This window comes from Trematomus bernacchii, unplaced genomic scaffold, assembly GCF_902827165.1.
Source record: "Trematomus bernacchii unplaced genomic scaffold, fTreBer1.1, whole genome shotgun sequence".
NCBI classification, from domain to species: domain Eukaryota; kingdom Metazoa; phylum Chordata; class Actinopteri; order Perciformes; family Nototheniidae; genus Trematomus; species Trematomus bernacchii.
Window position 1 is genome coordinate 7382795 of NW_022987477.1, and position 16376 is coordinate 7399170.

Below are 16376 nucleotides of genomic sequence, written 5' to 3' on the forward strand. Positions count from 1 at the left end.
TTTAATAGACTGATAACATTTTCAAGGGGGGTCCAGGTTTGTGAATTGAATGTACATTGAATTGCAACTAAAACTCCTAACCATTATGCCATAACTCCCCCATTTAATCATATACAATTCTTAATCCTAAATAAATCCTTTTGCTAAATACAGTCTTATTTCACACCCAAACCCATTTCTAATCCTAAATATGTCAATTAAAAGTGCAGAGGCAGCCTTAATCTGTAATGTTTTTAATACACAAACTTTCATCAGTTTCTCGTGAAACCAACGCTCAACAGTTCCCTTTTGCTCTCTTTATTTCCACCACACAGTTAAAGCCTCAGCTTGCAACAAGAGACACATGTTCTAGAATTCTGCAAGAGAAAGCATTTAAGGATGAGTGGGTAACAGTCTTTTTTATTTTTCCATTTAAGGTTTAATCTTTCACAGGAAACACACTGGAATGAGGTATTGAAACAGAATGTGCTGATGCTGTAAATGTGGCTACACCACATATTGAAGCCTGGTTCAAAACAGACAGATCGTCTTATTACAGAGGGGGAGAAGGGTTTTTACTGTGGCGGTTTCTCTGTGTAACTTAATCATTCTGAAATCATTTGTACTTAAAATGAAATGTGCAGCATACATCATACATCTCCATACCCAAAGAAAATGAACAATAGTGTTTGTATCTAACACATAATAGTTTTGGATGTGCTGTCTGTTGGATAGTCAGTTAACCACTTGGGTTCACACTGAAATATCTCAACAGCAGTGGATTGTGTGTGATTTGGTGCAGATATTCATGGTGCCCAGAGGATGAATCTGTGTATCTTCTGCATTCCCCTGACTTTTCATCCATCTCCACCACCAGGGCAAATGTTTACTTTGTTGAGCATTTTGGGTATGATAAACTTGCTGCAAAACTGCTGTGATGTGTGTGTGTTTATGTGTTTGTCTCTCTCTCTTCCTCTTCCACTGATTGTCTCCCTCCAGGTGCTTCCAATCCCCAATCAGGGCCTGCATGCCGGGCTGAGGAAAGCTGCAGCAACCCTCTCTGTCTGCATGGATGTCAGCGTGAAACCGGTGTGCTGGTGTGTCTCTGTGTGAGTTGTGTGAATAGTGTTTTGAATTTGTTAGAGAAGGTTTCCCATTGTAACTCTCTGTATTGTCTACCATTGCCACTTTCTTTCTTAAGAAAGTTGTCCTTATTCTGCCTTTTGAAAAGGCTGGTTAGCCATTTTATTTAACCGCTTTTTAAACAACAATTCTATCTATTCCTAAGAAGCAACTCTAAACTAAGATGTTGACCATGTCCTATATCTGCTAAAAAGCAGTAAAAGCATACTGATGTGAGCATTTTACTAACAAAGCTGTTTGTTGTATATATTTGTAGATGCTTTATTTTTGTCAGTTTACTTTAAAAGTTCTCTTTTGTCCAATTTACCTCAATAGGTGGTACCAAAGAACCACATTAAATGGCAGACAGAAGTTTGAGCATTAACAAGGTCCAATGGCTGCCTAGATTTCTGTTACCCTTTTTTATCCTCTCTGAAAGTAAAATTGTCAAAACTGTCCACTAAGGGAGAAATCACTCAAAGCCAAACTTGATCCTCAATATCTTTTAATGTTTGGTCTTTTCCCTACCAGCGGAAAACCAGCCTTAATAATAGTTTTCCTAAAACTGCATCTCACATGTCAACCACCACATGACATTTCAACAAGAGATACTTTATTATTACAGTGCATCATGGTAATTTCCTTGCCACTGTATAATTTGTGCTATCGTAATGATACGGGTTAGTGTGTGGACAGTGAAAAGGGAGTTTTATGTAATATGATTCCATTCTGCAAACAAACATTGACCTGCAACAAACACATCTTTCTTAATGTTTTTTTATATTTAAGTCATTTAAATTAGGAAATGTGATTAAGAACTTCTTCCAAAGGGTTGTTTGAATAGCTTAAGTGACACATGTTACTCAGATATTATTCTCAAAGCAAGAATTAGTTTATTTATTTGTACAATTTATCTACATTTTTAATTACCACAAACCAGTATAAAACGGCGACATTCAACAAGTTGCTATTCGAATATTATTAGGATGAATGACTTTAAAAGTGATGTTATTTAATTGCACTTTTACTAGCTCACTTTAAAGTTTCTTCACATTTATTGACAACTTATTGATAAAACTGAAAAGTACAGTATAATACTGAGACAACATATGCAGGAATTTCTTACTAAGTCTACATTTTCAGAATATTTCCATTATAATTGATAGATTTTCCCTACTGTGGCCACCTGTTTTCCCGCATCACCATGCCATATTTTCCCTCACTGCAGCGTAACAAGGAATTGAACAGCTGAATATGAAACTGTTGCATGTGAAGGACAGCTCTTTGGACAGTTTTGCAAATTGGAAATGTATACTTTCCTCACTGGCTGCATCACAATCTTTCAAGCCTTCACATTTGCCATAACAAGACCGAAAAACTCACAAAGGTGCAATTGCGAGCTCAAAGGAGGCATGGATCAAGACTATAGCATCAAGTCTTGTGCTGTGTCTCATAAAATGTTATGTGCACGTTATAGAATAATAGCTTTTTCAGATCTCAACAGTAGGCTACAATGTTCAGTGTTCCGAGATTTCCTATATGCATTTGTGTCTGTCCACTAATAAGTATTTTTCAGCTTGCATTAATTTCAATGACAATGCTTTTTCCTCTACTGTATTTTATGAATTGTATTTACCAGAACTGTTTGCAGACAGTACAGTTAATTGCAGCTGAATCGTCATTAGTCGACTTAGCCACAACTTCCTGTAAAGCTCTTACTGAAAAAAGTGCAACGCAAAGGAGCAATTCAGAGAAGATCTTTTCCAGGACAAATAATATGCTAAATGCATTGCTGTAGCTATTGGCTAAACTACATGGTATTTTGACATGATCAGAAATGGAAAATATTGCAAAGGCAAATGTTTATATTGGCCAAAATCTGCTGTATTTGAGGCGTTGATGTTATTTCCCTGTGGTCTTTTCCAAACATATCATTTCAAGATTGCTGATTTGTGGAAAGACGTGGCAAATGGCGTCAAATCCAGAAAAACAAAACTGAAAAGGAAAAGGGCCTAATAAGCTATTTATTCCATGAATAAGGAGATTGACAGTGTTGTCTTTGCAGCCCTTTGCATTCTTTGCATGATAATACCCTGTTGTCAAGGAAGGAGGAAGGGAGGGAGGAAGGAGAGGGGAGGAAACTGAAAGAAAAGCTTACCCAGACAGAGTGAAGTGACATGCTCTGGATTTAGGAAACTAACGGCAGACTGGAGGAGGGAGCACTGAGCAGCACTTTATACTTTGAGAGATCTTCTTTGGACTTTATTTTGCCAAACTGATCGATGGACAAATCCATTTTGTGGGGGCGGTATCTATGACAAAAGTCTATGTTTTCAGATCATGCCACGTTTGCCTGTGATGGGCTGAGCAGCACATCCTCCCACTGTGCGTAAACACAACAGCTGTCAGTGCGCGCAGACCGAAAAGTTACCGGAGTTGTCTTTACTTCTTCTTTGGCTGAATTTCTTTATTTTTCAAATCTTCTGTTGTATCGAATCCTTCTTCCCCCAGCGTGCTGTCCCCCGGCCCGCCCCAGTATGCTGGACTGACGTCTGAGGAATGGCATCGGCTGTGTTTGAAGGCACGTCGCTGGTCAACATGTTTGTCCGAGACTGTTGGGTCAACGGGATCCGCAGACTGATCATCAGCCAGCGGGGAGAGGAAGAGGAGTTCTTCGAGATAAGGACGGAGTGGTCTGACAGGAACATTTTATACTTGCATCGGAGTTATTCCGATCTGGGGCGGCTGTTTAGGAGACTGCTGGAGTCCTTTCCTGAGGACATAAGAGACCTCTCCAAGTCTCCGCTCATAGAAGGTTGGTCTGATGGGAATGGGATAGTTGTATGGCAGGAAGTGAGCATTTAATACAGTAACATGGAATCAGAAATAATGTGACATTAGTTTACTTTTTAATGGTTAAATTCTGATCAGGGGCGTATCCCTTAAATTGGGGGGCCAAATGCGCAGTAGAGGGCTTTGACCCCCTCAATTTCTGCACTTTTTAATTTTTTAGCAGCAACTAACAATTGAGAAGCCAGAATGCACAACTATTTGCCAGCTGTGCTTTATTAAATACTTAACTATTAAGATTTTTAGTATCATTGGTGGTATTTTCAGATTGATAGCTCATCACTTAAATCCTAAAAAAATTAAACTTAAGACAGTGCCTATATCTTTAGGATAATATTTGAAATGTAACAACTGAATTGCTCCTAAACATCATCCAAAAGCACAACTTTAAGTATTGTGCTTCTAAGTTTCTTGGAAATAAGAAACTCTAAAATAACTAATAACAAAGTGCCTAATGGATTTAAGAAATTGTAATCCATGACCAGAATGATAATATAGTTGACTTTCATTTTAGGGCAACATTACTTTTTTGCCCCTATATATTGTAAAGAAAGGGAGACGTCATACCTAAAAATCTCACATTATTTCATGAAATCATCTTAGTTAAAACATTAACTAAGATTATTTCAATAATATGTTTAGGGCAGCAAAAAAAAGCAGGAAAACATTGTCAACAAGATCAATAAGTGTTTGGAGCTAATCCAAAATGAAGCGCATCATAGATTAGGTTTACATGCTTTTGTTTGGACAGGGTAATATTTAACAGAGTCCACTGTTGGGTGTCACATTAGGAGACCGATCACATAGCCCTGAAACCACAAAACCAACAAACTGAGAGCATGTATCTAATGTCAATATTTATGAGCTAAAAGGCTGCTTTCACTTCTTTGTGGCTTAAAAGTTCTATGGGAGAATATCAAAAGAACCAACACTGACTTCCATGTTAATATTTGCTCTCTGCATCTGACACATGACCACTATTTAGGAAGAATGGATGTTGCTGGGATGTCTGAGCAGCTATTATCTGACGCCTAGGAACCAACCTCAGTTGTGCATTGATCTAAGGCAATCACAGATCTCGCTGTGGGAGTAAACCCAAACACACACAGGGAGAACTTTGAGCTTCACAGAGAAATGACCAGGGCTAAAATACCCAGCTGAAAGGTGTCAGTTTTTGTGGCTGTCTTGAAAGAGTTGACACTTTAGAATTGCATTTCCCCCCCTAATGTGATCGAAACATTCAGTTTATATTTGTCAAAATGCTTTTGTAATTAAATATTAAGTTAAGATGGCTGATTTGGTTTTCAAACAAAAATCAGCAAAAGCTGTATTGCTTTGAACATGTTAAAACATTCAGAATCATTAACCATCCATGAAAAATAAATTGATTGACAGGTCGAAAAGTATTTATTTATGAAAAGGCGCTGTGACATCTTCTACAGCAATGCTTCAGGGCTTTTTAAGAGGGCAGTCTTTTGCTTAATTAGCCTAAACCTCTGGCCCTAAGGGTCTGGATATTTGACACTGTAGCACTGTGGCACTGCCAACAGGTTTGGCAGAGCTCCAGACTTCTTCTCGTTCCTTGGCACTTTTCTTTTGTCTCTACGCACTGAGTCTCTACAAACATTTTGGAAACATCCCTTTAGTGGCGACTGGAACGCTCCACTTCCTGCCCGCGCACTGAAATAGCTGAGAAGCTTGTTGACAGCTAGCTGCTCTATTGCTGCAGTCTGCAGTGCATTTAGGGAAGAGACATTTTACTGACTCACTTTTTTAACTTCTTTTTTTTTTTTTACCCTTTACAGCTAAAAGATAAATGGAGTTGTGACATCAGCACTGAAAGAGACATCAGTGTTCCTTCAAGCTGGCTTTACAATTTCATGGATGGATAGCAAGCCACAGGGATAATAAAATTCCTCTAATGGCCTTTCTTTAATTCCTACCTCTCAATATTTCATTTGCATCCCCTATAATTGCCACTTGGACTGAAAGCTGTGAAAAAGTGTAACTGTGGCCTTTCTCAGTCCACTTTGCTCCAGTTTCTGGCTCCGCTCATGTTTTCATGTTTCTGTGCTGCGTCTAAGCAACAAGGCAGGCGTGCAGAGCTCTCAGACTGATGTCATGACGAGAGAGAGAGGGAGAGAGGAGTGGACTTCCCATATTTGGTCCCTGTGGACTGCAAAGGCCCCATAACACTTACCTTTCATGTGACCCCGGAGTGAACACAGGCAGGAAGTGATTGCTCACATTCCTTGTGAGAGAGATTCCACCCAAGAATCATATTATTGTGTCCGAAATCACTTCCTCTTACACTCGTTCACTAATCCCTTCATAGTAAATATTGAATAGTTTGCTCTTGGATGCTTAGTAGCGCCGAGTTACATCTTTGGGGCATTGGATTATGTTTTTTGTAGTATAGACACTATATTTGTCCTTCCTTGTTGACATAGTTATTGAATAGTTGGAACTGACCATATAATGTGTGTTTATAGTATAACAATTTTGGAAATAAATATATCTGCTTGCTACTTGGGGTTAGATGAGAATATAGATACAGCGCTCATATCTGTTAATTAAAAATGAATGTACAGCCAGCTAGCTTAGCACAAAGAATGAAAACATGTGTAAAACACCAATCCTGGCTCTGCCGGTACATAACAAAATATGTATGTCCAACAGCATCACTAAAGTGAACAATTTAAAAGTATTAAAATAAAAATAGTCCCTACCGTTAAAACTGCAATGTATCTATTTTACATGTCACACATTGTTGTAGAGATTAATCAAAATCATTGCAAAAATCGTTTAAGTTGTAAGTTACTGACTAGTTAAATTTAACAAATAAGAATGGTATACATGTTCTTCTTTAACCCTTAAATGTGGAATATTGGTTGATAAAGTAAGTGAAGAACTAACGTTTAGATGTTATTACTCGTGAAAGTTTTTTGGAAATTAGTCGTTGCAGAATAGCATTGATTTTACTGTCAGAATATGGAAGCTGAAATGAAATGTCCTTCAGTCAATATGGTGCACTAGGTAGCCATTTTGGACACATTGAAATTGGATGTTTGAGGTTGGATGTCCTCTGTTGACTAAGCCGCTAGAAATAACACGTTGACGAAACAGCGGAGAGTTAGCGGTTAGATGATAAAACGTTCGGCTGCTGACTTGTGCTTATCAGATCCATGCAGAGGATAGCTGTGAAATAGCTGGTGCTTACAACATCTGATGACTGCTTAGATAATGTGTTCGACAGTCATGTTCCATCTACTTCTACTGTGTTATTTCAGCTAATAGGTGAAGTGGCTTATCAACACGGCATGCTGTCACAGAAATAACAGTGTGCAATTACAAAAAGTAAGAGACGGGGACATACACCAACATTTCTCTATGTAGTTACTGTTATCAATACATGTTATGAACTTGTTGCACAAGGCACATGAAGACTGCTTATCTCCAAAACATAAGATAACTAAGACTGAAGGCCATAAACAATAAGACCTACTGGGGGCTGAATGAATAGTCGAAGAAAGAAGGACACTGTAGCAAGGAGAAAGCCAAGCATGCAGGAAATAGACAATTTGACAGGAAATTGGAGGAAATACACTTGGGGAACTTAGCAGGAAAAAACAGAGCTGCATTCTGTGTTGAACATATAAAATGGTGGAATAGAGGGATTAAAATGAGGGGAAAGATGAAACCATTTCCTAGATTTTAGAGTTGTTTTTTCCTTTGCCTGTGTCTGTTGCCACAGTGGGAGAAGAGGCACAGTAGGAGGGGTGTCACTGTCAGTTCAGTGGCGCGCTGCTATTTTGGTGTCAAGATTAGCTGCATTTTGGGACGCCCTCCTGCTTGTATCCTTTGCAGGTTGTGTGCCTTTTCTTACACTTTAGTTAATGGATGTAACCCACATTAACCTCTCCAAGATCACACAAACCACTGTTTTTCACCGTTCCACTTTAATAATAGATTTTCAACCTGAAGAGACACAGTAAGGTTGGTCTAGGAAGACAAAGTAAAGATTAATATCAGATTTTCAGCATTTTAAAGTCTTTTAGCAGTTTTAAGATAATTTTTCTTGTTCTGATGGCAGCAGGTATGTGTCAATTTGCTGTTTCTAATTATAGAGAAGAACAACACCAAGTTGCAGCGACACACACCAGATCCACTGTGGTTAGCACCATTTAATATTGGGCAACCAACACCAAGCTGTGGCAAAAACAAACTTGCATACTTCTCTTTTGCACATGAAACAGTCGCATAATAGCACACACCATGCTTTGCCTAATTATATTAACAATGCTATAGACTTCATTTCTGAATCCACTCTTTTTTTTTAAATATATGCTTACAGTAGTATTTATGAATTCATATGTGACTGGTGATGAATTTTAAATGTAAAATATATCTTAGGCACCAGCTGCTAAGGCATATAGGCTGCTAAATATTTTCTGAGTCCAACACAAGGGACAAGCTCCTCTGGCCTTCCCTTTATACTATAACCATGAGAGAACTGCTTTTTAGGGGATTGAGAGCACTTGTGATGATTGTTATCAGTCCCTAACACTCCCTTCCCTGTTTCTATCTGCACCCTGGTGTGCTGTGTGCCTGCCCTTCATAATAAATAATGTGCAGTTGATTGGAAACATTAGTGCCCTAAACGGCAGGACGTAGACTTTCCAATCTGTTTACAAGGAACAGCTGATGAGACTGGGTGTGGTTTAAAGTCCCTGCAGTCATGTTATCATCCAGGCTTTGTTTCCGTTTGAGATGTTAACTGCTTTTAATTATCTGTATCAACCCCCGAGAATCAACCATTTCACAAAATAGCATGCACTGTAAAAACATGAATTCAACTAATGTAATGTTTTCTGATCATTTCCATGCTGTCCAGTTTGAATTTCTGTGCAATTGCCTTTATTTAATGGCACTATAGTTACTTACACCAATTCAAATTATGTGGATAAACCAACAAATGATCTGCTCAATATGTTTACCATATTAAATAATCTTTTAAATCCAAAAAGCATTAGTAAGAAAATATTTGTTTGTATTCGCCTTAAACTGAATTACTGTTATGTCTCAATCTTGACAGAACAACACCATAATAAGCCCTTTACTTGTTTGATTTGTCACATTTACAGAGAAAACTGACAAAGGGGTTTAAAGGATAAAAGAACATGATCCGGAGGCAGTTTGAGTCTCAGACTGGGTAGGAGTCTCACTTGGTTCCTAGTGATGATTTAACTGCCCAATCACTCTTCACATCCCCCTGGGTATGATGTCATCACTGCTGGCCATAATAGATGGATGAGACGGTGACTGTGCACAGTGATGCTTTAGGCTCTCTTACTCAGAACCTCCATGTAACACTAACCGCTGTGTGACTATGTTCCTGTACCACTTACATCAGACAGAGACTCATCAGTGTGGCTGCAGTCTTCATCATTATTCTCCTCACCACATCCCTTTGTCAGCAAGGCAGTAAAAATGTTGCTTTGCTGACTGCCTGCTAACATGGGCGGCAGTCTTTAGTTGCTTAAAGGGCTGATTTTACACTCCCTACTGCTTCTTAAATTGCATTCCTAGTGATATGTAGGATGAATAGTTTATATTGTTGCTCTTTTCTCTAGCACTGTTATTACTTTCCTCTGTTATATGTCTGCTGAATGTTTGCAATAACACTACAGTTTTACAGTGACGCACTGTTTCCATGTTGAAAAGACAATGATGAAAAGTCTATTTTTACCCTCATGGGTAAATATCATGGGGCATTGTTACAAGTTATTGCATTAAACAGGCTACTGCCTTTTCACTCACATTTGAGGCAACCTTTTTCAAGACTAGGGATAACATTGGACATTGGTCTGGCTTTTTGAGTGGTAAGAGAACCGTCTGGTGGCAATAAAGGTCAAAGCAGCTGCCCTACTGTATTTCATCACACAGAAAAAAGTAACACTTAACATTTTGATAGCGAAACAGTATTTTTTTGTATCTATTTATGCTGCAGTGAAATATGTTTGGGGGTCGGAAAAAACATGACACAAAAAGACCATACTTTTGATACTGAACACTGACATTATAACACCAAATTCTGAAGGTTTTTAGTTTCACAAAGATTGGATTAATTCTAGATTTGTTGTGTTGAATTATATAAATGCCCTGGTGGATGGAGAAAACTGGTTTTGAAATCCTCAAAATGGAGACTTTAAATATATTATTTATTTGTTTTAGGGCTGGTGAAAATCAAAGAGGCCAACGACATTGAGGAGAAATTGAATGAGGTCGAAAGACTACTGAAGAATGCCATCAACATGCCATGCAAGGTTGGTCTTGGTGAATAATACATTCTGACTGACTGCAACATGTAAAACAATGGTATTACATTTTTTCAATGATGTGAACTGTATGCTAAAATGCTAATATCCTGGCTCCCTAGTATGCAAGGTCAGAGGTGATGTTGACTTTCTTTGAGCGATCGCCGCTGGACCAGGTGCTGAGGAACGACAAAGTCCACAGAATCCAGCCATGCTTTCAGAGTCCAATCACAATATCAGGTATCTTGTATTTCTTCTAGGAAAAAAGATGGAGCGCCTGTTGACATTCCTAATGTAACTCAAACAACACTCTGTGCCTTTTTAGAAATCATGCAGTCCAATGGATTCTGTCTGGCCAATACAGAAACCATTGTGTTTGATCACAGTCTCCCTGAAGAAAAAGAGAGACCCTCATCCACAGACTCAGTGGAACATACGTGAGTGTTAAGATATTTTAATATTCTGTCAGTGTCTCAGTCCAGTCCCTATCATATTGGCTTTTTCATAGAATACTCTCTAATATTGGCTCCATTAATTTCAAACATTCATTAAATCTATCAATCAAGCTGCTTGTTTTTTACAAAAAAAGGTTTCCATGTTGGCTCTTGAGTGTTTAGTAAGTGTGAATGTAGAAGTCTTCGGATATGACCCAACCTCTGACCCTCCGCCTCAACAGGAAGTGTGTCTGTGCACCTCTTCCTTCCCTGGGTGTGTGTGTAGGAAGCAAAAGAGGAACTGATTGCTCTTGGTGCACAATGAAAAACAATGCCTTACATAACTCTTAAATATCTGAAATTCCTACTTGACTAGCAAATAAAATCTTTAAGGGTTGATGTCAGCAATAGAAAATGGCAATACATCACACTTTTGATTCCTATTTATAAACCTAGAAGTGTTTCTTATCATTGGAGTAACGCATCTTTTTATTTTTTTGCCAGGTATGAGGATGGAACAGAGTTTTTGTCGATGGAAGCAGATTTGTGTGATGAGGACACAGAAGCATATGTCACCAACCTTTCCTACTACCATCTGGTTCCATTTGAAACAGACATCCTGGAATGAACTACCTGTTGATAGACATCTGATCATTGAGGAATATGTACTCTTAAATGGAACCTGGGCTATGCAACGCTGCACATAGCTGCTCCAAGTGAATGCTGCTTATCCTTTCAAACGGTAGACTTTCTCGTAGCGGATTTTTGAGTCGGCAGAAAAAATATTGGAAGAAATGCCACTTTGTCCGCTTTAAGCATCACCAGTGTGCCTCATTCAGTGTGTCAAGAAGAAACATGACAGGATTGTCTTTATTCTGGCTTCAGGTGTTGTAACACAACCTGTGGCAGCAACAATGGTGGTCCTTCAGTCCCGAGGCAGATGCTAACAGCTGGAGAGGTTTCAAAATGTGCAGCTGGACGACTTCAAAAGGATTCCCCAAATACATCATTGTATGGGGTTTGGAATGTGTGACTGAAACCTGAGCAGACATCGCCACACAGCAACCACATTTAGAAAAAAGTACAGTATTGGACCCTTTGCTGTTACTTAAAAATGTAGCTGAATCAACCAGCAGTTTGTTTTTCTATCTCAGTTGTTTTATCTTTTTGCCAGGATATATGTGACTGATCTTCAGAGACTATTGTCTTATTTAAATTGCTCCCGGATGTGTTTTCTCAGTTTTAACCAGTTTTGTTTTTCTTGTGGGAGTAAGCTTTGTGTATGATATGTGTTTATGCCAACAGCGTTTAGGGACTTTTTTCGTTTATTAAATACCAGTTTAAAATGAATTATGTGATTTCTGTTCAGATGCTGTTATATGGAGTTCTTTGGCCTGAGAGGATAAAATAATATAATTCATAGGTGCATATTTCGTCTAACTAAAGCATTTCTGTTAATTAAAAAAACGTGCTGGTAAATTAAGGAATATAAAATAATATTAATTGTCATATTTTTGTTACAACTTTCCAAAGTGACAACTTAAGGCTGCCTTTTTGGATTTCTGTGAGGTTATTTTATGAAGGTTTATCTGAATAATAAGTTGTAATGTGTGTTTGTAAATTGTTTTGTCACGTTGCTGATTTTATGTTAATAAATAAATAATTATATGTATCAGAGCGGTGAATGAGTGTTGCCATTATGTGGACAACTCAATCATGTCACTGCTGGTGTTGCCATGTGATGAGTGATGACATGGGGCAAAGAAAGCTTTGTTTCATAGGTCACTTGTGGTCATATGCACCGTTCTGTAAGATGACGTGTGTGGGTTCAGTCGGAAAGCTGACTGCAGTCTTTCTGAATGTGGGAGTTTACAGCTCGGTCTGCAATGGAGGAACAAGTCCTTTCTTTATCTTAAGAACACAAACAACCTTGCTGTACTAAGGCTTTGGATAGAAAAGTTGTGTCAAGTGATCAAACACTTGATACAAAATCATGTTTTTTGTATGTTTTATTTAACTGTGGAGCTTTATTTGTGTTTAATGCAAATTAGTGTGTATATTTGTGTAGGGTTAGCTGTAAGGAAGCCCATCTATATTCATTGTTTTGTCAGTGCAGAAGTCATTGTGGCTTAACAATGTGGGCTAACAGCTTGGGTCCACCCTCTTGCCCCTCTAAATACAAAAAGCATTCAACCCTCACAAACTTGGCACACAGGGCTTCAACAGGACGGTCCTCCACATGAGTCTATTTAGTAACACAGTCATGACCACCATTCCCCCCATGAGAAAGTACAGCTCTTTCTCACGGGGGGGAAACTATTTCACGCTTCTTTTTGGTTCTCTCTTTTTCCCAAGAATGACATTTTGAGTTGGCGGATGTTCTTTAGATATATAAAATGTCTGTTGAAAAGTTCCACCACACATAATGGTGTAGATTAATATGATACAATAAAAATAAACCGGAATCTCCGATATAAATGTTACCAATGTTCTCTCTTTTCAAGAACTGCTTGATGTTTATTCAATGATGCATTATTTCATATTAAAGTTAAAATATCTATCAAGACCTCTGTCTATCTTAAAACCCTTTGCAGGCTGAACTAATGCTTTCTAATTCTGCTGAAGTCTCTGTGATGTTATGACTTACGGTACTCGGCCGATTTATGAAGCATATCAACATGGCCATCATACCAATAATATTACACCAAGATGTTTATTTATTTTGTAAAATCCAGTACACTCTGTGAAGCTAACCATTCAATGCCTTGTCATTTCTTTTTTATGTGCTCGTGTGATGTGAGATATGTTCGTGCATATAAGAATACAATAAAGATAAAACTATCCTTTGGAATATGAAGATTATGTAGTAACATTGTTTATAACTTTAAAGTAATTCAAAAAATATTATTCTCAAAATGTGTCAAAATAAATATGTTTCCAATAAAATCAAAGTTCATGTGATACTTTGCACAAACAATCTTGATGATAATCCATTTTTCGATATACTGTGTTTTATTACATTTCAAGGCACCTGTATCACCATTTTTTGCTTATTTTCTACTTTAGAGGGAATTATTTCACAAAATCTACCTGACAGTAACGTTACAGATACATATTTTATATTCAAAACATATGATCAACTTATGAAGTATAATACACAACAATATGTCAATGAGTCTTGGAAAATATTATCTTTTCATTTGATCAAATTTGGTAATTTATTATTTCCTATTATAATTACATGCTGCAAATTCCTAAACCTGGGGCCAGGTATTGTAAATTAAGGATATAGGAGTAATACTACATAAATAGCACATTACTGATAATACTTCAATTATAACTTTGAATGCAGTACTTTATGATACTTTGGCCTACAGGAAGTGTTGGACTGTTGCCTGTATTCATTTTATTAGATCGCCACCTTGTGGTGAGTATTCGCTATTACCGGCAGTATCATAACCTTAGTTAAATGCAGTTTAATTGCCTGATAAATATAACGTGAATTTAAAAAAGAAGCAACTATTATTTGCACATTACGATATTTTTATTTGGCTTTCATGTTGAGTGCGGATTCTGACAACATCTAACAGGAAAACAATGGTAAACAAAATACACGGATCCAGTTTTATGTGTATCATTTTTAAATAAACAATAAATAAAAAGCAGCCGTTAGGTCCTGAAGCTGTTGTGAGCCTGCGTAACCCCGCACATGCGCAGTCCGGCTACATTTAGCAGCTGTATTTCCTGCTTGCTGCTGTTTCCACTCGAAGCAATGGCAGAAGTGAAAGCTTCCCTAATTTGTGGCGGTACGTTCACTTTTTTATTCATTTACATTCAACGCTAAATTAAACATGTAACCACTGCATCTGTTAATAGAACCTCTAAAGCTCCAGTTGTCGAAACGAAGGGGAAATGATGCTCAGTTAGCTGGGACGAGCTTTAGCTGGTGATGCTTCAGTCATGAGGTTTCAGGCTGGTGGGCTGGACAATAGAGACTGTAAAGATGTTGTTACGTTAATATGACATGTCGTTTGTGTGATTTAATGTATGTCTCAATGTTGCAGTTATCGCGGCTTTTCTGGCTTCAGCGGTGATTGCATTTGTTGAAGATCTAGATGACACGTAAGTGATGCACTCCTCTGCCTATATTTCACCTTCCTGCTACTGTGACATGATAACGTGCTATAGCCATCATGTGGGTGCAAATCACAGTTACGTTTGATGCTTACTTCTTCTCTATTAGAGGAGTTTGTGCATTTTTGATTGTATGCAATTTTACCCATATTTGAAGGGGTTAACAAAGGGCTACATAATTACAATTTAAAGGGGGTAATCTTGATTTCATCTCAGGTTTCCAGTTGCATTTTAATTGGATGCTTGTGGATGTCTGTAGAGATTTTGTCCCTTGTGTATTTGTGTTTTTTTAATCTCTTTTATGAAGTTGAAGGGTCTTCTTTTACTTTTAACGAACAATGACCCTCATATTCACATGTTTGAATATCAATTCTTCCACTGGGTCTTTATTATGTGTATGTTTGACATGTAGCACACACCTTATAATATGAGTTTACAGAAAATAGCATGTAGTTCACTTTATGTCACTTTGATTTATTCTTCTTTTTGGACAGATTTAAGGACACCAGAGTGAGCGATGTCTGGCTGGTAGATGTGAGTCTGACACACACACACACACACACACACACACACACACACACACACACACACACACACACACACACACACACACACAGACAGACAGTCTGGGTCCATTCAGCTATGCTTTACTTCATATCCAGCACAACGCTGCCGGGATCATCCCTTGCGGAAGTGGCAGCAGTCGGGGTAGGCGGGCGGGGGCCGGAGGGGGGGTGCAGACTGTCCTCTGGATTTGTGATTAGAGAATGAGAAGTCATGCATGCCGGGCAAAGCCAGGGGGCTCGGAGGGCTTTATATCAGAGTTTGTGTATGTTACCATTCAAGCAAATCAAGTTTGAGCACTCAAAGCTGCCTTCACTACTAGTTTGAGTTGCAGGAGTGAGTCCTTATGCCTTTGAATACTGTGTGAAATGGTTACTGTTTCTCATACACTGTGTTCAGAACTGAGCAGTCATGGAATATATTCAACTCAAATATTTTTTGGGGAATTAAGACATTCCATTGAACTGATCAAATGTTATATAATATATAACCTGAATTACTGAAAGTTACTTACTGTATGTATATTTTGAAAGCTCCACTATGTCGTTTTCAGTGATTAACTCAAAATTATACTTATCATTTTTATTAGCAGACTCCACAGATCAGAATAAATTCTAAATAAACAAATGATACACTACTAGGAGGTGGTGTAGACCAAAACTGAGCTAAACATAGAGTAGAGATTTGGACTTGTATTTACCAGGAGGAAATAAACATCACTCTAAATGAATAAAATGTTACTCAATAAGTTCCGGATATGTAAAATAAGTAACTGTTGACAAGTTTGCACTATACAATTCTAAGGATATGATAAGTGTGGAGGAAATTCTTAAGAGAAACTGATAATGTTTTAAATGATTATATGATAATTTGCCACGACAATAAGTAAATGATGTGCACAACTTATCACCAATAAATGATTTGTTGCGGGTCTTAGGTAGCCCTTCATTTGGTCTCTATTAGCAGTAGTGTGACC

General features: G+C 38.0%; 2 protein-coding genes across 3 annotated transcripts in view; both read left to right on the forward strand.

Moving 5' to 3' along the window:
• Positions 1 to 982: 982 nt before the first annotated feature.
• pxdc1b (PX domain containing 1b) lies at positions 983 to 13258 on the forward strand. Of its 2 annotated transcripts, none has more exons than XM_034150290.1 (6): positions 983 to 1088; positions 3613 to 3916; positions 10186 to 10277; positions 10391 to 10508; positions 10594 to 10705; positions 11207 to 13258. In XM_034150290.1, exons 2-6 carry the CDS (start codon positions 3661 to 3663, stop codon positions 11328 to 11330), a joined length of 702 nt encoding a protein of 233 aa, XP_034006181.1. In that variant the 5' UTR covers positions 983 to 1088; positions 3613 to 3660; the 3' UTR covers positions 11331 to 13258. The 2 variants fall into 2 exon arrangements, with proteins under 2 accessions (XP_034006181.1, XP_034006187.1); XM_034150296.1 differs by lacking the exon at positions 983 to 1088 and adding an exon at positions 3276 to 3486.
• Positions 13259 to 14411: 1153 nt separating this feature from the next.
• The window catches only part of LOC117495682 (protein disulfide-isomerase TMX3-like), a 30489-nt gene continuing 28524 nt past the window's right edge, over positions 14412 to 16376 (forward strand). Inside the window, exons 1-3 of the mRNA XM_034147122.1 lie at positions 14412 to 14508; positions 14767 to 14824; positions 15331 to 15370. Of these exons, the coding sequence (XP_034003013.1) occupies positions 14412 to 14508; positions 14767 to 14824; positions 15331 to 15370 (195 nt within the window). The remainder of the gene's footprint in view (positions 14509 to 14766; positions 14825 to 15330; positions 15371 to 16376) is intronic.

Bases quoted from the DNA above. Each gene is read 5' to 3' on its own strand.
- pxdc1b (XM_034150290.1), top strand. From the start codon at position 3,661: ATGGCATCGGCTGTGTTTGAAGGCACGTCGCTGGTCAACATGTTTGTC. The intron at 3,917-10,185 runs GTTGGTCTGATG...TATTTGTTTTAG, and splicing joins CAAGTCTCCGCTCATAGAAG to GGCTGGTGAAAATCAAAGAG. The intron at 10,509-10,593 runs GTATCTTGTATT...GTGCCTTTTTAG, and splicing joins GAGTCCAATCACAATATCAG to AAATCATGCAGTCCAATGGA.